General features: G+C 53.5%; 1 protein-coding gene across 1 annotated transcript in view; it reads left to right on the forward strand.

The window, feature by feature from the left end:
- FBLN5 (fibulin 5) overlaps positions 1-18,098 on the forward strand; it is a 66,540-nt gene extending 48,442 nt beyond the window's left edge. The window contains exons 7-11 of the mRNA XM_037504034.2: positions 3,061-3,180; positions 6,726-6,848; positions 7,863-7,989; positions 10,281-10,476; positions 17,544-18,098. Coding sequence (XP_037359931.1) covers positions 3,061-3,180; positions 6,726-6,848; positions 7,863-7,989; positions 10,281-10,476; positions 17,544-17,705 — 728 coding nt within the window. The 3' untranslated portion in view covers positions 17,706-18,098. The remainder of the gene's footprint in view (positions 1-3,060; positions 3,181-6,725; positions 6,849-7,862; positions 7,990-10,280; positions 10,477-17,543) is intronic.
- The last annotated feature ends 2,948 nt before the right edge of the window (positions 18,099-21,046 follow it).

Genomic DNA, 21,046 nt, shown 5'->3' on the forward strand with positions numbered 1-21,046 from the left:
AGGTAGCCTTGGCGACACTCCTGCTCATCAGAAATGGTCTCACATGTCCTGTAACATAAGTTCAATTCCTGAGGCTCAAAGAGGGCCATCAGAGAGGGCTCTGGCCCTGGGTGAGCTGTGAAATAGCCCCCTACTCAAGGCCAGGGTCTCATGGGCAGTTGTGATGTCCCACCTGTGCCAGGAGGCCTGAGACCTAGCAGAGTCAGCTGCCACTCAGCACCCCCCCCTCCAAGAACAATGGCCTTTTCTGCTATCCACGTGAACACTTCAGTACTGATAAGTTAGAAAAACAGGCTGCGTCTCTGTGCCGTTTCCATCGGAAGATTTCTTCTGCTCAGGAAGTGATGGGGGACTTAAGACCCAAGGAATTAGTGCAAGTCCCTCCCGGCCCCTGGCTCCCGGCCGCAGCCCCCCGCTGGGGCCTCCAGCCCCTGGCAGCTGCTCAGCCCAGGGTGGAGGCAGTGGCGGGGCTCAGAATGAGGTCTTTGTCTGGAGCCCGCCACCCGGCTTTGTAGGGCCCATTTCCTTGTCACACCATTTGAGGTCTGGCTGGCAGCCTCTTGGCCGGCTTCTTTGGAGGATATTATGTCTCCATTAGTTTAATCGTATGGAAATCATTGGGTAAACAGGAAGGCATCAGCGTTGAAGAGTTTGATCCTGGATTCTTTGTAAGACTCTCCTCCTCTACTGATTGTTCCAAGAAGTCTCAGCTTGCTCCCCTGGCCAGCAGAGGTCATTTTCCTCGCCCCTGCAGCGGGGAGTGGGCGCCTGGCCCTCTTGCTGCTGAGATAAGCAGCTTGGGGCAGATCCAGGCTTCTCTGAGGCTAGGTTTGGAGGTGCAAGCCCCGGTTTGCTCTGAGGCTGGAGCACCTACAGCCTCCCAAGGAGTGGCCTTGAGCAGCAGGGCTGAAAGACCGCTGTGTCCTTCAGACCTCTTGGGGCCGGGACAGGCAGTGCCAATTCCAGATAAAGCAGCAGCCAGCGCAGGGCCTGGCCGCAGGCACTGGGCCACTGGGATATTGCATCAGCTGGGCCCACAGGCAACACGGATGTCACCTATTCTATGGCGCTTTTGTGACCTAACAGCTCATTCAAGGAAGAGCACGTCACACTCCTCAGAGCATTGCACAGCTGTTAAACTCACTGAACCCCAACTGTAGCTTTAGGAGGCAGGCAGGGCAGGTGTGGCCCTGCTTCACAGATGAGGAACTCAGGGATCACAAAGGTAAAGCAGCTCGGCCGAAGCCACGCAGCCAGATGGTGGCTGATCGGGGGTAGAAACGAACGTCCTGACTTCCTGTCCAGCAAGTCTGTGTGGGCTGCGCCTGTGCCCATGGGATGCAGAGGGCAGGGCCTGCGTGGATCCAGGGCTGGCAAGGAAGCGCAGGGCCAGCTGCAGGGGCAGAGTCCTCTGGATCCTGCTGCTCTGCAGAAACAGCTGAGAACAGAGAGGGCGGGACACGAGCTCATTCATGTTGATGTGGCCAGCGTCTCGCCGGAAGCTGAGGACGCCAGCCCAAATACCTACTGATACTCACCCTGCATGAGCTCATACTCAGTGGCCTGGCCCTTGGCGTTTTCCTGGCATCCCCAGAGGAAACCAGCATCCCTCCACGGACCTCCTGCATGAGCATTGTTTCTTCCCTCTGAAAGCTCCTGAGATGTCAGGGAGCAGGACCTGTTGAGGCCTGAGTTCAGCCTTCCCCTCTAAGGAAAACTCCTCAAGCTGCTTACTGTAAAGGCTTTCAAGGTTGAAAACACCCACATCTCTATTCAGAGGCTTAAGCACCTTATCTGGACCTTTGAAGGGGATAGAAATCCTCTCAGCAGGAACTTGGGTCATTGCCACGTGGGGCCTGGGAAGGGGAGCTGCCAGGGGTCCACCAATGCCATGTGGAGATGGGCTCCTTCCTTCCCCCTCTGCACCACATGGGCTGTGTGGAATAAATCGGGTGTTGTGGACAGACCTTGACTCATGTTCCAGTTCCAGCGGTGCCCTTGTTGGCTTGTTGGGCACGTGCCTCCTCTTCCTTGATGTTTTACGGACATGCAGTGAGCTGCACCATTGAAGGCACGTGGTTCATGAACTCAGGCAAGCATAGGCCTGCATGAAACCATCCCCACACTCCAGAGTGAATGTCCCATTGCTCCCAAAAGCCTCCCATGCCCCTCCGTGGTCTCTCCTTCCCCTCCTGAGCTTGTACAGGGGCCGTGCCTGTGGGAGCCTTCTGCCATCAGCGACGTGGTTCATGCATAATTGTCTTAGCTCCAGCGGCCATGACAGAGTAGCACAGCCTGGGTGACTTAAGCATCAGGAGTTTTTCTCACAGCTCCAGAGGCTAGGGGTCCAAGAGCAAGGCGCCAGCACAGTCGGGTGCTTGTGAGGGCTCCTGGTGTGCTGGCGGCTGCTTTCTCACTGTGTCTCACATGGCAAAGGGTGATCAGCTCTCTGGTGACTCTGCTTATGTGGGCACTAATCCTGTCACGAGGGCCCCACCCTTATTTAACTTAATTACTTATTTACCTAGTTACTCACTTCACTACTTCCCAACAGTTTATCTCCAAATATCATCACAGTTGGGTTCAGGGTTGTCAACATAACATATGATTTTTTTTTTTTTTTTTTTTGGTGGCGCACACAGTTTGGTCATTGCAGTAATAAATAGAAGCATTACCGGAATTGTCATGATCTGTTTCTGAAACTTCAAAGTCAGCCAGCTCGCTGATGGAATGTAGCAGGTGATAGGAGGTAGCTGTTGTATAAGAAATTGCTATTGGTGAGCCTGGGGGAGTGTCTATGTTTACACCTGTCAGTGGTGTGTGGACACATTGCTTCCATCCTTCCCAATTTGCAACCCCAGAATGGAAGTGGAGATGGAGTCTAGTTCCTCAGGGAACACTGGAGTGTGAGCTCTTAATCCCCTAGGTGCTGGGTGGAGATCCTTGGTCCCTTGATTCTGGTCGCCTGCTGGTGGTTCTGTCATTGCTGGTGCAGTTTTCTGCGTACTGGGGACGCGCTGTTTTGGGAATGGTCAGTGATGTACTTTGGGTTTTTCACAGACGTGAACGAATGTGCCACTGAGAACCCCTGTGTGCAAACCTGTGTCAACACCTACGGCTCTTTCATCTGCCGCTGTGACCCAGGATACGAACTGGAGGATGACGGTGTTCGCTGCAGCGGTAATGGACTGTTAGACACCGGGCGCTGCCATCTGTGCTGGGGGTCGGGGGTGGGGCGGAGGACGAGGGCAGCCTTCACAGGTGTTTCCTCTCGTTTCCCGGACACAACTCTGGTTTGGGATGGTTCCCAGTACCCTGGGGTCACAACCACACAAAACAGAGATGAGTCACTTCCTGAACGTGGAGTCCCTTCCTTGGCATTTGACCTCTATTGCTACCCACTGGGGTCTCAGAGGAGGTGGGAGAGGGGACGGAGTCACCTAGTTCTGCACGTTGGCTTGAGTTGTTTGCCCTTGCCTGGCGCTGACTCAAATCCTGGGGCTTACAGGTGGTGGTGCTTACAGCGGGCCGAAGCCCACGAAGCGTGGCACATGTCACGGGGTAGGATGAGCGAATGAGGTCATGGATATAAGCAGATGCACCTTGTGAACTTTTGCAATCTTTGCAATCAGTACCTAGTGAGCGTGCAATAAATAGCTCCTGAATCGATGAGTGAATGATTGAATATTGAATGAAATCTCAGTCATTTGCTGTGACAACATAGATGGGGCGACTTAGATGGCCTCCTCGAAGTTCCTCCCAGGCCCAGGAACATATTGATCCTCTGCCCACGCTATCATAAGCCCCATGATAACAGGCACAGCATGTTAATCATTTATTCCTGGAGCATCCTGCACTGAGCCTTCTTTTCCTTTTTTCCTTGTTTTTTGTTAAATGTTGAATTAAACTATCTCTTCCACCCACTTTTGGCATCCCCAGCAACTGTACATGGTCTGAATTACTGAGGCTTTGCTCCCCGTATTTTTCAAAATCAGCGGCCCCTGCTCTAGGGCATGTTCTGCAGAACGCAACATTTTCTAATCCTGGGGTCACTGTAACGGGAACCGTCCCAGGCCATGAGGGAGACTTGTGTGATAGTTTCACTCCTGACTGGAGCGCTCCAGGGAAAGGCTTTGAAAGAGAGCAGCACAAACCCGTCTCCCAGGGCTGGGGACGCCCGCGCCACCACGGGCGGTTACAGAGAGCCTTGGCAGATGAAATGTCAGCCCCACAAACAGTCATGTAAGATACCCTCGGACCTGAAAAACTACTTTCTTCCTAGATTTCAGGCCCCCTGCTCCCCTCCCACCCCCCAACATGGCCCTCCTCAGGGAATCTAGGCCAAGGAACTAGGAGTTAGAAAGTGGAACGTGAATTTTTCCAGAATTCCCAGTACACCCATAGATATTTATTGACCATCTGCAGGGCGGTGCGCTAGAGAGGATCTGGAGTCAGACAGAACGGAATTCCAATTCTGGCTCAACTTTAGCGCTTTCCTTGACCAAGTCTTGAATGCTTCCTCATTGGTTAACAAAACAGCCCTCTTAGCATGGCCGCAAAGGTGAGACAAGCTGGTGTATGTAATTGGCGCTGCGTCTTCATTTCCTTTCCCTAAGTGTGAGTTTTAGACACTTTTAGCTTTTCAAGTTCACATCCTCCATGGTTTGGCAAGGATTTTCAGTTGACTCTTTATCCCCAATGCCAGCTTCTCCTCCACCTTCGCATGATGCCCACGTTTTTCATGCTTAGCTGCTTTGGGCCTTAGGGCTGGGCCAGGACAGTGTGGACACAGGGAGAGCTTGTTTGCTGTCTTTCTGTTCTACCTTCTCTCCCCTTTCTCTGCTGCCCACTGTCCCCAGGAACTCTGCTCTCACTGTGTCATCAAGGCTGGTGTGACCCCCTCCAAGCAGCACCAGACCCTGGTCCCCTGTCCTTGGGGATTTGCTAAGCTGAGCTGATCCTGGAAACCATGGCGGGTTCTCACCTGGAAGAGTGAGCCTGTTCCGTGTGCTGCCTGCCAGGAACTGGGATTGTCTGTCAGCTGTTTGGTGGCAGATGGATCCAAAGCTCCAGCAACCACTGGGGATTATGACCATCAGATAAACGGGGTGGGTTAGGGCCCCTCTCTGTCCAGTGGGAGGTGGAAGTGGGTGCTTCCCTCTTTATCTGCACTGGAGCTAACCCATCCCCGGGGGTTCTCCCACACCCACCCATGCTAACTCCCAGGCATGATTTCTCAGGGAGCCCTTCGCTGTGGCACTGGAGCATAGGCGCTGGAGAGTGGCTGGTTGGGTTCACGTGTCAAGTTTACAGCTTACTTGTTCTCTGTGAACTCAGGCAAGCTGCCTGACCTGTAGGCCTCCATTTCTCCTCTGGAAAATGTGCAGAGTAATTGCACCTGCTTCACAGGGCCGAGGTGAGGATTACATAAGATGAGGCAGGAAAAAGCATTGAATCCCATGCTTGGTATATAGTGACCTCAGGATCTGACATGTTGTGCTACTGCTTCTACTACAGGTATGAACAGAATCTACAAACTAAACAAATAAACGAGAACGCTCTGTTATGATCTGGGGCGCCACCAGGGTCCCCCGGGAGTGGGTGTAGACAGCATGACAGAAGCAGGTCTTCCTGAACTGCGCCTGCTGTAACTTTTCACATCAGCCTCCAGGTTCTGCTGGCTCCCACCCCATTGCCTGAAGACCCCTGGGAGGGGTGGAATGGAGTTTTTTCAGGGTGGAATGGAGGCCCTGGGCACATAACACCCAGAAGCAACTGGGCTGATCTGATGGAGAAGCTGCCTCACTGGCATGGCACCCTATCTGTGATCCCAGCCACCGTGGTGTGTGCGTTAGAGAGTAATCCGAGGACATGTCACACGGGAAAACTAGTGAAAGCAAATTTTTCTGGAAACAACAAATGAAAGAAAAACATGTTTTCTTTGGCGAGCTTGTTGAATGAGACTCAAACTCGGGTCCCTTGCCAAACCCTTTGTGTGACATAGAGTTGACTCGTCTGGAATCACTGCTTCTGCATCAGCTGCCATAGCCTGTGTGTTTAATGGACCCCTGCACCCCTCACATCCTCACCTCTGCAGGGGAGGAGTGACCCAGCTCTGGGCTCCCATGTCCACAGAGGGACCATGTGCGTCTGCCCCATTCCTTTCCTAGTTTTTGCTTTCACGGAATGAAGTACAGTTGACAGCCCTGGCTTGTATAGATATGCCTTTTCATTGTGCTTTTAGGATTAATATTATTTCTCAGTTTGGTGGCAATCAAAGGACTGTTGGTACGGCTAACGTTGCCCATTTGAAAGACAGGCCAATGAATTCTTTTTGGGGGTCTTGGGGAAGAACTCTGCACCCAGAGAACTCCAGCAGGTAAACAGATCTCATGTCCACAGGTGAAGGGTGGCTTCACCCTCAGGGCGGAATGAGTCAGCAGATGATGTAGGTGAGCCAGAGGCAAAGAGGTAGAAGCTCAGCAGAGACATATTTCCGCTCCAGATAGGAAAGAATTTTCTAACAATTAGAACTGTTCACGTATGGATGGGCTTCCGCAGTAGGTAGTGAAAGCCCCATCACCAGAAGTGTCCAAGATGGAAACTGGCAATAAGGCTGTCTTCTGAGTTAGGAGAGTGATGTGGGAGTTGGAATAGACCATCACTTATCTCACCCCCCAGCTAGTTGGAGACTGTAAACAGCAGGTGTAACTTGTTGCCTCCAGATATGGACGAATGCAGCTTCTCTGAGTTCCTCTGCCAACATGAGTGTGTGAACCAGCCTGGCACATACTTCTGCTCCTGCCCTCCTGGCTACATCCTGCTGGAGGACAACCGAAGCTGTCAGGGTAAGGCTGTCCAGAGGCCTGGTGAGGGGAAGTTTGTGGTGGGGTTGGCTCAGGGGGTGCCTTGGATGTCTTCACCCGGGGAATCCTGTGTGGTTTTGGGAGGGTGTCGAGGTGAGGGTGCTGCTGGCTTCCAGAATGGCAGACACTGGGCAGATGCCCAGGCTGGTGCCTTCCTGCCCTGCCATTCATTCCCTGGCCCCAGAAATGATGTGGCTACATTCACTTCTGTAATGAACACCACAGATACAAGTGGTAGCCTCTACGGGCTGGTCCTGCCTCCCAGACAGATCACGGTGGTCTGTGCTGTCCATGGACCAGGGCCCTTGGAGGGCAGCCTGGGCAACTTTTCTTTACTGACTTCCTGGAGAAGGGATGCCAGGGAGACATCACACATTGGACTGCTTGTCCCTCGAAGGGTCAGGAAGGACGCCAGCATGGGTCTTGTTCCTACTGGCCACTTGGCCTAATTTCCAGCCCATGCTTCACTCCCTGGGGTCAGTGTGGGAAGACTGGCTGCTGAGCATCTAATCCGTTTTCAGATCCTTAAACCTGCCTTATCCCAACTCCAAGCAAGAATTCCCCATAGCAGTGCTGGGCAGTGGAGATAGAATGCAAATTACAAATGTGAGCCACACATAAGTACTTTTGAATTTTCTAGTAGTCATGTTAAAAGGAAAAAAGGAAGCAGGTAGAATGATTTAAGAATATATTTCATTTAATGCAACATACCCAAAGGACCATCATGCCAGCATGTGCTCCATGGCAAATGATTGAAGAACTAGTTTCCTTTTTGTGCTAAGTTGTTGAAATCTGGAATATATTCCCCACTCACGCATCTCACTTTGGACGAGCCACGTTTCAGATGCTCAGTGGCCACAAGTGGCCCACGGCTGCCGCTTTGTGAGTACAGCAGTGTAGAAGGACCCAGGTAGCCTGCTCCCGCCCCGGCCCCTGCCTGGGGGCCACCTCCGTGGGATCGCTGCCCTGACTCAGCCCTCTTGACCTGCATTCCAGACATCGATGAGTGTGAGCACAGAAACCACACGTGCAACCTGCAGCAGACTTGCTACAACCTGCAAGGGGGCTTCAAATGCATCGACCCCATCCGCTGCGAGGAGCCTTATCTGCGCATCAGCGATAAGTGAGTCGTGGCCGCCTGTGGGAGGTGGTGGCCTGGGCGAGGGCCTGGCTCGGGAGACGGCCAAGGCGCTGGGAATGAGAGTGCGCCGCGTGTGAGGCCGTGATTCCTGCCAGGGGCTCACGCAACACACACACGCACACACCGCACCACACACCTCTCCTCCCCCACCCCCCAGTCATAGCTTAGTGCCCGCAGAGCGGAGCCAAACCCTGGCGCCGCAGGTGGCGGGGAGAATGCCACCCGCCTGTGCCCTGGGAACGCAGCACCTGACAGGAACCTGTGGCTCACCAGTGTGCCCTCTGCGCTGAGCAAAACTGGCCAAACAGGGTCAGCCGGGGCACTTAGAGAAGTCTCTGCTCGCTGCCAGGAGCGATAAGCTTCCGCCCTGGTCCAGGCCGCCCTTGTCTGTGGCCGGGGAGTTGACCCGGTTCAGCTCCCTGTGCTGAGGCGGTGCTGGTGCTGGTGCTGCCGGTCAGGCCCCCAGCAGGCGGCTGCAAACGCTGGATGACGCCCTCCCTCCAGGCCCCTTCCAGTCTGACTCCCCGCACCCCCTTCCAGCTCACGGCCTTGCTCAGGAGCCCCAGCCCCTGCCAGCCCGGCAGCACTTGCTCTCACCTTCCCCGCGCTCCAGAACGTCCAGCCTCCCGCCCCTGGGGGTGTGTTTTCTGCCACGCGGGAGGCACCCCTTCCGCGCCCTCACAGCCAGAGCGGCCCGGCCTTCAGCTCTCGACTCCAGGGCCACCTCTGCCAGCGCCTTGCGATCCTCTTCAGCTGGGCGCCATCACGCCCCTGAGACTGCCCTTGGGAAACAGTTCTACGCGACATGTGGCATTTTAATGTGGCCATTTTGGCACCAGGGACATTTTGACATGGCTATTTTGATGCAGCCTCAGAAAACGAAACTTTGAATGTTCTTTTTACACAATCATTTATTAAGTGCTAGTCGAGCTCCTGCTCTGTGCCAGACACTTCGCTGTGGTATTTGTTCTGCGAGTGGAGAAAGACATAAAACAAAGGGTCACCTAAGTGAGTGCCCAAGCGCAGACTGTGACAGGGGCTACGGACAGGAGAACAGACATTCATGAAGCAAGAGAGTGATCTCGACCTGGGCTAGACCAGGGAGGCTGAAAATCCCCCCAAGAAAATGACACTTGGGCTGGAATGGGACAGGAGTCAACATTAACTTGGTAGAGAGTGGAAGAGCAGGGGGACCAGCATGTGCAAAGGCTCACAGTAGGGGTCACTTTGATGTCTTCAGGGAACATAAGGAGCCTGAGTTGCTGCTGCCCAATGAGGAGTGGACAGTGTGGTGTGGGAGGAGGTAGAGAAATTGGCAGAGGTCAGGCCCTTCGGGGTCTTCGGGGCTTGGCTGGGGGTGTGGTTCCTATTCAAGTTGTATTGGGGGCCGCTGTAGTGTCTTTAAACAGAATAGAGACATAATCTGATCTGTGTTTGACACTCTGGCTGCCATGCAATGGAGGGGGGCAGGAGAGACAGGCCCGGGGGGCCTGAAGGACATGCAGTGACGGTGGAGACGGTGAGAAGGGGTTGGATTTAGACTGTATTTTGGAAGTAGATCGAATAGGTTTTGAAGAAAGATTGGCAGTTAGGACAGAGTGACATAAACGCAAGACTGATTCCCAGTTCTGGCCACCCAGAGCACTTGATGTGAACTCTGACCCCTGGGGGAGGCTCAGGGGTGAGGCAAAAGATGGGGGGTAGCTAGGGATAAATTAAGGGGCATCTATAGAGTGAAGGATTATGATAATGCCAGTGTTTCGAGTTGGCTGCTTTGTATTTAACATGATGCGTTTATGGTTTATTTCTCCCATTATGCTCCACACACATTCGACTTAGTGCAAAAGAGAAAGTAAAAAGACTTCTCGAGTTGTGTCAGTCTAATGTGATTTCTCAGCTAGCATGTTGGCTGAGGGAGTGAAGGGCTCTGGGGCCAGTGGCACATTTGGCCGCCCGGAGACATGTAGGGCCATGGGGACAGAGCAAGGCTAAATACACTAGACAGGGTTCCGAATCCTGACGTCTGAGGTGCACGCTCGAGCAGCTGGAATATCTGATTGGCCAGAAGAGGCCATTCTCCAGGAAAAGAGGGTTCACCGACATGCTGGGGAGTTTTGAAAGGAGAAGCAGGAGGAGGTGGAGGGGGTCTCCAGGCACAGCGTTGGGAGGATAAGGTGGCGTGGCCTCCTTCCGAGCGTTTTAAGTGAGGAAGTAGGCACAGCCAGCATCTGGAAAGGATTTTCTCAGTCCTCACATGATCTCCCTTCCCCTAGCCGCTGTATGTGTCCTGCTGAGAATCCTGGCTGCAGAGACCAGCCCTTCACCATCCTGTACCGGGACATGGACGTGGTGTCCGCACGCTCCGTTCCTGCTGACATCTTCCAGATGCAAGCGACGACCCGCTATCCCGGAGCTTATTACATTTTCCAGATCAAGTCTGGGAATGAGGGCCGAGAGTTCTACATGCGGGTAAGAGGGGTGGCGAGTGACGGCCACCACCTAAACAATGCCTGTGTCGTCTAGCCAGGCGTGTGCTTCTCGAAACAGGTCTGCGGACAGCGAGGACAGGCGGGTGTGGAAAGAGAAGAGGGGCGTGGGTGGGAGTCAGAACTCAAGATTCTGGTCCCGTCACTTTCTGTGTGGCCTTGGGAAGGCTTCCGAGAGCCCCAAGATCTTTCTTTCCCGTGAGAAGTTAGGCTAAGTGCAGTCATAGGTCTCGTTCCTCCTGTGGTTCCATGGGGAAGGCATTCACACAACCATCTGTCCACCCACTCACTTCACAAATATTTATCCATTAGCCACTAAGCTCCATCTAGAAACTGAAACTGTAGCAGTGAAAAAAACACCCCAAATCCCTGCCTCATGCCACTGACATCGCAGGAATGTGAAGGCTGGCATACGAGCCACAGAAATACCCTCTACCTGCGCTGTCCAACCCATGGCCATCGTGACGCTTTACTTTTAAATGAATTTAAATGAAATGCAGTTAAAAGCTAGGTTCTTCCATGGCACTAGCCATATTTCAGGTGTTCAGTAGCTGCATGCGGCTGCTGTGTTAGCTCGGCTAGAGAGCACTTCTGTGGCTGGGAGTCGGATTGGACAGCACTGGCATCCGTAACAGTCAACAATCTCAGAGCACACATCCCCAGACATCTCTGCCTGTCTGTTAATTACATCCATGTAATCCTGTTTATATTATTGAGCTTCATCTCCTCCACCCTCTGGGGTGTTCACACTTCTTTAGAGACCGCTGGCTTAGAGAGATGTTTTTCACATCTCAGTGTGAATTTGGGCACTTGTGCAGAGGACCCCAGAGCTTCCTCTCTAGAGAATCTATTCCAGCAGATGACGTCTGTCAGTTTGCTGCGACCACTGTAACAGATTATCACAAACTTGGTGGCTTAAGACAACAGAAACTGATTCTGCTCAGTTCTGGGAGCCAAAAATCTGAAATCATTTTGACTGGACTGCAGTCAAGGTGTTGGCAGAGCCACGCTCCCTCTGGAAGCTCTGGGGGAGAGGCCGTGCCTGTCTTCCAGCGCCTGGTGGCTGCCAGCATTTCCTGACTTATGGCCACATCACTCCAATCTCTGCCGCCGCCTCTTCTGTGTCTTTCAAATCACTCTCTGTCTATCTTTCAAGTGACACTTGCAATTGGATTTAGAGCACACCCAGGTGATCCAGGGTAATCTCCCCAAGTGACGATCCTTAACCTAATAGCACCTGCGAAACTCCCTTCTCCTTATAACATTTACAGGTTCTAGGGACTAAGTTCTGATGTCTTTGGGGTCTTTGTTCAGCCTCCTCCACCTAGGGATCTGAGCATTGCAGCCCAGTTAAGCATGTGGTCCTGTCACAGGGTCCCTGTGGGGAGCTGTACTCAGAAGCATAGATCCCTGAAGCTCACCCTTTTGGGGGAGATGCCCCAGTGCCTGTGAATGAATGGGCCACACATCTGAGCTCTCTATTCCTGGTAGAAGCTTCCAGTCCTTGCCTCTGGAGCTGGGACTGTCTACAAATTGGTAGGTCTGAGAAGTGGTGGTTAGAGCAGATTAGAAAAAGCCCCAGGGACTGATAATGTGCCTGTGTCCTCACTAACATGTTTTTGGCAAGACCTTAAAGGGACCAGGGCACATGATAACATGACCCGTGAACCAGTGTGTTAGGGGTAAGGGTTTTGGAAGAAGGTAGAATGATTGGAGGGAAGAGTAACTTCTGCAAATCAGAAAGAAGAACCTGTGTTTACGTCTATCTTTTCTCATACCCACACGCAACAGCTGTGCAGCAGAAACCCATATCTGTGAGCCTCTGTGGGCTGGCTGCCCTTGGAAGCAGAAGTCTAGCCCACTGGCCTTCTCCCATCTCGCCTCTCTCATCCTCAGTACAGACGCAGCGCGTCCCACTCACAGGGCACAATAATGTCACTCTTGGGGACTTAAAACGCCATCACTCATATCACCTGCCTCTGATTTCCCCCAGCAGAATGGAAGATTTGTCTGGGTGAGATTTCATGCCTCTGGTCACCATAGACTAGACCCAAATGTTCCCCCATGGGGCTGACTTGCAAGAGGTACCCGGGGATGGAGGGAAAAGGTCCAGGTGGAGTGAACAGGAGGGAGACCTCTTCTGGAGGCTTCTCCTGATGCTCAGATTTTCACAGTAACGAGGGGACCCTTGAACTCACAAAGCTGAGCTGAAGGTAGCTTGTTCTCTGAGAACATTGCGAAGGGCCTGGTTTCTTTAGTATTTATTCAGAGGAAGATGTCAGGGTGCCCAGGCGGGGAGGGGACGCAGGCATGGCTGAAGGAACGCAGGGCCCTGGCTTAAAGGTTCTCAAGAGCTGCTGCTCAGAAGAGAACCCAGAGTTGGGGTAGGGGTCTTGTGAAGCCACGGGCACTGGGGCAGGAAGACAGGACTCTGCCCCACGAGGCAGGCTTACGAGGCCAGCTGTGCGCGGCTACAGCGCGCTCCTCAGGACGCCACTCAGTCATTCCGACATGGCTCTGGAGCTGGCCGACCTGCTCCTCTGCCCCAACAGCCTGCCCACCGACCCTGAGCCTCAGCTTCCTCCCCTGTAGCGTGGGGACAATAACAGCGCTTACCGGAGGGTTAGCGCAGCCCTGGAACGCAGAACGCCTCTTTTCATCACGCTTGCAGAATATGGCAGGGCCGAACATTCAGTGACTTGCCTTTTCTCACCTGTCATCTCACACCGGAGCACCCTGGCTGACATCTCAGGCCGATTCCATCGATTTCACAGGCATATTCAATTACTGTTAAATTGTCTTATTTTCCGTATCAAGAGTCTGGGCTGGTTTAGTGGAACTTCAGTCCCTCCATCTCTCATTCGGCCTGGGGGTCACCCCTCCCCCATTCAGAGGTGGGACGGGTGGTTGGCCTCTGTGCCGCCTGCCTTGTCCCCTCCAGGAGAATGCTGTCCTGGGCTCTCCCTCCGGAGCGGAAGGGGAGAGGCCCTACTCGTTGCTGTTGTAAGCGGGTGCCGGGGCTCGCTCTGTGGCACAGACCTAAATGCGCTCACTCTTTCATGGGGCATTTGGTGGGTTCTTTGGAGGTTTCCCTGAGGACTGTGCCGACCACTCCCTGGTGTTCAGGTCTTCCACTTGCCCCCCCCACCCCCGTTTCTGGTGCCAGGTCCTGCATAGATATTCCGTGGCAGTGGAGGATCCCCCATGAGGCCCCCAGGACTCCATCACCCAGTTTCCCTGTAGCCCCCAGTTGTCACCATGGGGAGGCTGCTCTGAGCTTTCCTCTAGACTTCTCCAGAAGAGAGTGCAGTACCACGTTCTGCTTTCTTTAATCACCAGGGCACACACAGCTCTGAGCGGCTCTGTCGAAGCCCTGCCGCTTGCAGCGGGGCTGGTGCTTGCGTTGCCACACGCCTGCAGGCCGGCGGCGGAGACAGAGACGCATCCTTTGGGCTGCCACTTTGTGGGTCCCATGGGACGCTGCCGTGACTGCTCACGGCCACAGCAGAAATCCTCCCTGTGCCCGTCGTGGGCCATGCAGGGCGCCAGCTGCTTTCCATACCCCACTTCATCCTCACAGTGTGTGGGGATGCGCATGCGGAGCCCCAAAGCACAAGGAAGCTCAGTAACTTACCCATGATCGTGACCTCACAGCCAGGGGTCCCCAGGGCAGGACTCAAACCCAGACAGTCCAGCACATTCTCATGAGGAGGTGGGAGTATTTTCACTTACTCCAGCTTTGGGACCGCCGCAGAAATTGAGACAACGCAGAAAGCCCACTGTACCCTCGAGGGACAGTGAGCAGGAGTCACCATTGTCATGACAGTGTTGCTCCTGCAGCTACTGCTGCTGCGGTGACTTTCGTTAGGGGCATGTGAGCTCGTGGGCCCTGGAGGGACCCGCGGAGGTGCCCGAGGCACTGGGCAGCGTGAGGTCGGGCTTGATGGGTGATCAGGTATCTCCCTCCCTGACACTCACTGGTTGTATTACACGCGCTTGAGCGCTTCATCTCACCTGGGAAGCAAACCACATGTGTGCACACACACGGGGCACACCCATGCACGGGCGCATACACACTTGGGTGCACACATGTCCCTTTCACAAGCCCTGTTGGCAGTCTGTCCCACACCGATCCCCGGACAGAGGACTGGTGATGGGTCTTGGCCAGGTGACGCGGGGGTGCAGTCTGGGTGAGAAGAAGGTGCACAGCCAGGGGGTTCAGAGTGTGCCAAAGCACACTGACTCCATGACCCACTCAGATTGTGTGACAGGCCCGGGAGAAGGCGACTTGCTATAGCCTGGCTGCTCGCCACGTGTCAGACAATGCCGTCTCACAGCCGATTCAGAACAGACCTGAGTGTATGGGAGCGGGGTTGGGAGGCACACCCCGGGGGGCTTTGCAGCCTGTTCCTGCTGCATCAGCTGCACCAGCGTTCAGCCACAGGCTCCCAGTATATTCACTGAGCACCAGAATATATGTGGCTTTAAGTCAGGACTGAGAATTCAGAAACAAACAGGATGTGGCCTCTGACTCTGAGGAGCCCTCACAACAGTGGGGAGGGCGGGGCAAACAGCCTGGCAAGCATTGACAGTCCAGTATGAGTGGTGGACCGTCCGGAGGTTGGCGGGTGCTGACTTTGTAGCGCAGGGTGCCGGGAGCGTGTGTTCAGGAGTCAGATGCTCTAGTGCCTTAACCTGTTTATGCAGATTAAATAAGATGTTTAAAAGGTGATAGTTAAAGGCCTGTTACCATAACCACCACCACTGTCATCGCCATCATCATCATTTTGCACTGGCCCGAAGCCCACAGGTGACCAGGGCCTGTCAGAGTCTGATTTCATGAATGTCCTCACCCAGCCCTGGAAGCCTGCAGAAGAGTGGAGGTGGCTGCCCTCCTGTCCTGGCAGCCAGGTGCTGTGCGCAGACCTTTCTCAGCCAACTGCAGGTCTGGCCCTGGTGGGAACCAAACTCATTCACTTCTAAGGTTACTTCTGAACGGCAGAGGTGACTCTTCTCACACTCTGGAGACCTTCCAGGAGAGCCCAAAGGAACAGTGTGGGAGTTTACGGTTCGGTTCCCCATCCTGCAGCTCTCCCTCCAGAGGACTCCCCAGAGCTCAGCACCCTCAACCCTTCGCCTCTGTTCACACAAACAGTGAAAGCTGGTGACATATTTGTATTTGTAAATGCTGGAGGCGTTTCCCTGTGTGGCTGTACCTTCTGAAGTCCTGGCCGGGCCTCCGAGGTTTTGCAAGAGTTGATAAGGAAGTCCTGGCGATCCTCTGCGTGAATAGATGCCAATTACGCTGATGCTGACGGGAACACGGGGAGCTGATGCCAAGAGGAAGTTGTGTGGCTTTCAGGCTGCTGTTAGCTGGGTGGACAGTGGAGGCCCTAGTACCTGGCTGGCACCTGATAGCCCCACCCTTGACATGCCTGTGGCAGCTCTTGGGGATATACAGAATTTTATGAGTTGCCCTCTCTTTATGGAGACAGATAAAATATCTGGTGTGGCTTTAAATGGGCACGGTGCTGGACTCTGCAGCTTGTAGGAAACTTGTCCAGCACATCTGAGCCCCTCCTGCTATTTCCTCTGCAGGTGCCCACTCTCTGGCCATGGCACTGGCCTGCAGCCATCTCTCCTAGAGGGCACTGCTAGGGAGGAGAAGTAAAACACATCCCAGTCTACTTGTGCGGTGGGGTTGGGGTCAGAATGGAATCCCTTGGCTCTGCCCCTGCCTAGTCAAGTGACCCTAAGCAATGACCTACCCTCCCTGGGCTTTACTTTGCTTATTTTTAAATCAGCATATTTATATGCTCTTGGGACACATGTCAGGATGGACAGTGGGCAGGCTCCTGGCCGTGGGCCTGTGCTTTCAGATCAGCTTCTTAATTCCTACACTGCCCGCAGATCACCTTGTGTTAAGCCACAGATTCTGACTCAGTAGGTTTTAGGTGGGGCTTGGGGTCCTGCATTTCTAGCAGGCTCCCTGGTGATACCGATGCTGCTGATCCTGCGGCCACATTGTGAGGAGCAGAGCCTTTCGGGGTTTTTATGCAGTTTAAATAAGCACGTGTGTGTAAGTGTAGCCACACTTACGAGAGCGCCTGTCCGGCATAGGCGATGCTCAGTGGAGGTCAGTTCCCTCTCCCTGCCGCCCCCAAAGTTTTAGAAGAGATTCAGTGGAGGGGAAAATGAAGTTATTAGGGCCACAGTGATGGCCCTACTACTGCACAGAGTAGTGAAGCTGGAGGTGACTACACGCCCAGGCATACCTGAGAAATCGCTGAAGCAGAAAATCCTGGAGTGGCCCCTGGAATTGTTGCTTTAAAAACAACAGGTGCCCCAGGTGCTTTGCAGGCTGTTTACTTGGAAATCACTGATCAAGAACAAACCCTCGTTTCAGAGAAGGGGCCCTGGGAGGTGAAGGTGAGAGCTGAGCCCCACAGCTGGGCCAGCCAGTTATCCATTCTTGTGTTCAGACAGGCTTTCTGAACACCCACTGTGTGCCAGGCACTATGCTGGGTTTTGGCGGATACATTGATGAAAAACCTGACCCTGGTCCTTGCTCTCGTGGATCTCCAGGTCTCGTGGAGACCTAGACATCAGAACTCTGCCAAGCACTAGTGCAGACAATGCCACATGTCCTTGAATGCTTTCCATCCTGTGCAATGACAAAGGGTCATGGGGGGACCCCACTTAGTTTGGGGAAATCAGGGAGGACTCCTCTGAGGAAGTGACATTTCAGTTGGACCTGAAAGGTTAGCAGGAAAGAGCCGGTAGAGCATGGGGTCCAGGAGAGGGGGTTCGGGGGGGTATGGTAGCAGCATGGGGGTGCCTGTTTGACTCTAAGAGGAGTGCCTGATTGAAGCTATAGAGGTCCACTGTGGCCAGGCCAGTGCACCATCTACTTTGGTGATTGTGGGAGAGCCCGCATCTGGCCTGCTCCCCTGACCACCTCAGCTGTTGCTCCACAGCCTCTGGGGTCACACCCCTTAAGTGGGCCTGGGCCAGACCTTCTCTAACTGGTGTCCCCGGTTCTGTCTGCAGCAAACGGGCCCCATCAGTGCCACCCTGGTGATGACGCGCCCCATCAAAGGGCCCCGGGAGATGCAGCTGGACTTGGAAATGATCACCGTCAACACCGTCATCAACTTCAGAGGCAGCTCCGTGATCCGACTGCGGATATACGTGTCGCAGTACCCGTTCTAAGCCCGGGCTGGAGCCTCTGACGCTGCCGCTCACGGCACCAGGGACAGGAGCGAAGAGACGAGACGGAGTTGAGACGGTCGCGATGCCTTTCCTGCTGAATGATTCCCCCGGAGCCAGCCCCGCCGGCCTGCCCCCCGCCTGCGCTGTGCAGACCTGTCGTTCTGAAGGACGGACTGCCCCCAGTGCCTGCGACGCAGTCACCGAAAAGTGTTGTCATTGGCACCTTGACCAGAGATCAGGGGAGATTTTTCAAGGTCATCAGATTATTTGCATATTTTCCAAAGGAAATAGATTAGGATGGCTGGGGTGTGAGTCCATGTTCAAAGACTGTGAACGGCTTCCTCTCCCTCTTCCACACTCTCTCTCTACCTACCCCCAACCCCCCACCCCTCCAGCCCCCCCACCCCCCACCCCTTGCTGATTGCTGCTTTGCAAAGGCCCAATGAGTCTTGGGGACGCTGGGTGTAGCTAGTTTGCTTCTTGTATGTACTGAGAAGGTTATGGGAAGAAACCACAGCAGGATCTAAGGGTTTTTAAAGAATCTATTTCAAAATCACATCTGGTATTTTCAGTCATAAAAGGAGTTTTAGTTGTCCTTAAGTTTGTATAACTGTTTAATCCTTTCTTGTTCATTTTGAGTATTTTTTTTTAAATAATACCTTCAAAAGTTCTTAAGACACATGCTATGTTCTGTCTTCCCAACTGTCAACCCAGTTTCCTCTTCATTTTAGCCAATGTCTCCTCTGAGGACGCCTTAATCATGCTTTCATTAGCAATTTTACCCAACTGGGTTGGAAGGCAGCGGTCTCCAAACTGATTAAATATTTGAAGAGATTTTGTGTTTGGTTCATTTTGCCATCTCTTTACAGCCTCTGGGGCTCGTTCTCGTTTTCTTTCAACATGGTTATTGTGCACCAGCCTGGAAAACGCTCCAGGAACGCAGCCATCATTTATAACTCAGGCAAATGATGGGAAGAAGGGGACAGAACTGGGGGTGGAGTCAGAGGGAGGCGTCTATCCTGAATCTGATTTCATTCTATGAGGCCACGGCCACCAGTCCCTCTGGCGCGGGTGATTCCCGGGGACTCGTTCAGCTCAGGGTTGGTGCAGGATACCCTGACGGCGGCGAAGCCTCGTTAGTACATTTCTCAGAGAAAAACATATTTCCTGGGCCCTCCCCTGTGGAGATTCTACTTGCGTTGCTCTGAAGTAGAGTACAGGCCTTGGGATTTCTGAAACCCTGATCAGTAGCTGAAGCTGAGAACACACCGTTGCAAACCCTGTAAAGAGCGGGGCACAGGCGTCGCCCCAGCGTGGCCGCCTCGCCCTCAGCATCTTTCCCATTAGAGATTCATTATCCTCTCTCTGATCCACATGTCCTTCAAGTCTTAGGACTCCGGGCAGGAGTAGAGACACAAGTCACAGACAGGAGGGGGGCGGGAGGGTGCGGCTTCTGTTGTGCCTCACCCAGAGTCAACCTCAGGCTTCAGCAGGAGGAGCAGGCGTCTTCGGGGTGCATCCCTGGGCGCTCCCGGTACACCTGCCGGGGAGACATTCATCACAGGCCAAGTGCGTGGAAGGAACTGCGCCCTGGGTTCCGGGGATGCTGGGGTTCTTTTGACCCTTAATAACGGCTGCTTCTGGGCAGGAAGTGGCATGTCCTGCTCCCTCACCCAGAGACCGTTTCTCACACTCACGCCCCACACTAATTTTCCTCTTGGCCGTGGTTGTTTTTTCTGTAAAATGAATCACACTGTGCCCTTCTATCAGGGTCAAGGGATGTCAATGTTTTCACAACGCCAGTGGCTCAGCACACGCTGCCTTCACAGCCCAGAAAAGAAAAGAGACCCCGACCAGGCCGCGGCGGGGCAGCCCCAGCTCAGCTCTCTGTGGAGGGAAGAGAAGGCGCTGGCGGGCTCCCCTGGCCTGGCGAGGCTGAGGGATCAGGAGTGGGTGTGGCCTCAGACATTCAGAAGCTGAGGGACCGAGCTCCGTCAGAGCCCGAGTCACCACCAGCCCCGGCTCAACCCGCTCTAAGGTAAGGTTTCCTTGCATTTCTGAAAACCAAGGAAGGGAAGCTTTGTCGTGGTGATTTGGGACCCACTGGTTTCAAAGGTGCCACATCTGGAAGCAGACCCGCGTCTTCTGGGCCTTGCATTTTGTCCTTGTCAAAATGTGGCTTCCTGCTTCTTAAAAAAAAAAAAAAAAAAAAAAAAAAAGCACAGAGAGACTCGTAAAAGCGGCTCAAAGGGCTTCTTGGACCTCAGCTTGCTCTTTCCAAACACGGTCTGATGAGTTCAGTGTAAATGAATCAGAAGCATGTGGGATCAATTTACCTTAAAATACACTTGGGCCTAAAAATTAAAGGAAAAACGCCCTGGGGCAAAGCGTATACTATAAGGCCAAACCCCACACATTTGGGAAAGCGTTCCAGAGTGTCCCAGAACCCGAAAAACTCTTTGCTTCACCCACCCCTAGGAAATAGTTGGGTGTTGTTATTTTCACAAGCTGGAGGAGGGGGGGCAAGTCACCTCTGTGATCACAACGTTGTGCTGTGCTGGAGTCTGATGGGGCTGGGCTCGCTGGGCCTCCGACCCCGAGACAGCTGGGCTCTCTGTGCCTGTCCCTGTCAGCTTTGCCACCTTCCGACCTGGGCACACAGCTTGTCACAGAACCCTGTCCTACCACCGCGGCAGGTCCGATGAAGGAAGGATTCGGTGGTGGATGGGGTGCTGGATTAAAAACCCAGGTGCCTGCAAAAATCCTGTGTTAGCACCTTATATTCTGGGTTCATGGTCAATGAAAATGTCTGTTCAGCTCCCTCTAATTCTAAAGCTTTGTGATTCCTTGAAATGTGCTTTGGGGATACCAGCCAGCATGGCCATTACAGTGCAATTTTAGAGTTTCCCAGCGGCTTGCCAAGCATAACACCCTCCTTGGCACAGAAACTGCCTACCTGGTACCTCGGCCTGTGTAACATACTTAGAAATGTGCTAGGTAACTGTCATGGCTCTTGGGTGTTATTTTTCCAGATGGTGAGAACATTTCAGCAGGTCTGATTACTTCATGCTCAGCGCCTTGAATGTATTCCTGGCCTGAGTGTTTACTGTTCTGTGCAGATTCTTCATCCTGAGCCCAGAGGGTCCTCCCGAGGGAGATGACAGGACAAAGGAGCAACTATTCTTTATTCTTCTGTCCCCCTATGAAGTCTTGTTTGTAAGCGTTTTGATCTTACAGAGGCGATGTGCTGTGCTTGTGCACCCACTCACCCACCCGACTTCGGTTGAGTCATTTTCTGAATTCAGAACAAGATACGGTATAATCCACTGCTGAAATATTTA

This window comes from Talpa occidentalis, unplaced genomic scaffold (genome assembly GCF_014898055.3).
Source record: "Talpa occidentalis isolate TD23 unplaced genomic scaffold, MPIMG_talOcc4v2.1 talOcc4.11, whole genome shotgun sequence".
NCBI lineage: Eukaryota > Metazoa > Chordata > Mammalia > Eulipotyphla > Talpidae > Talpa > Talpa occidentalis.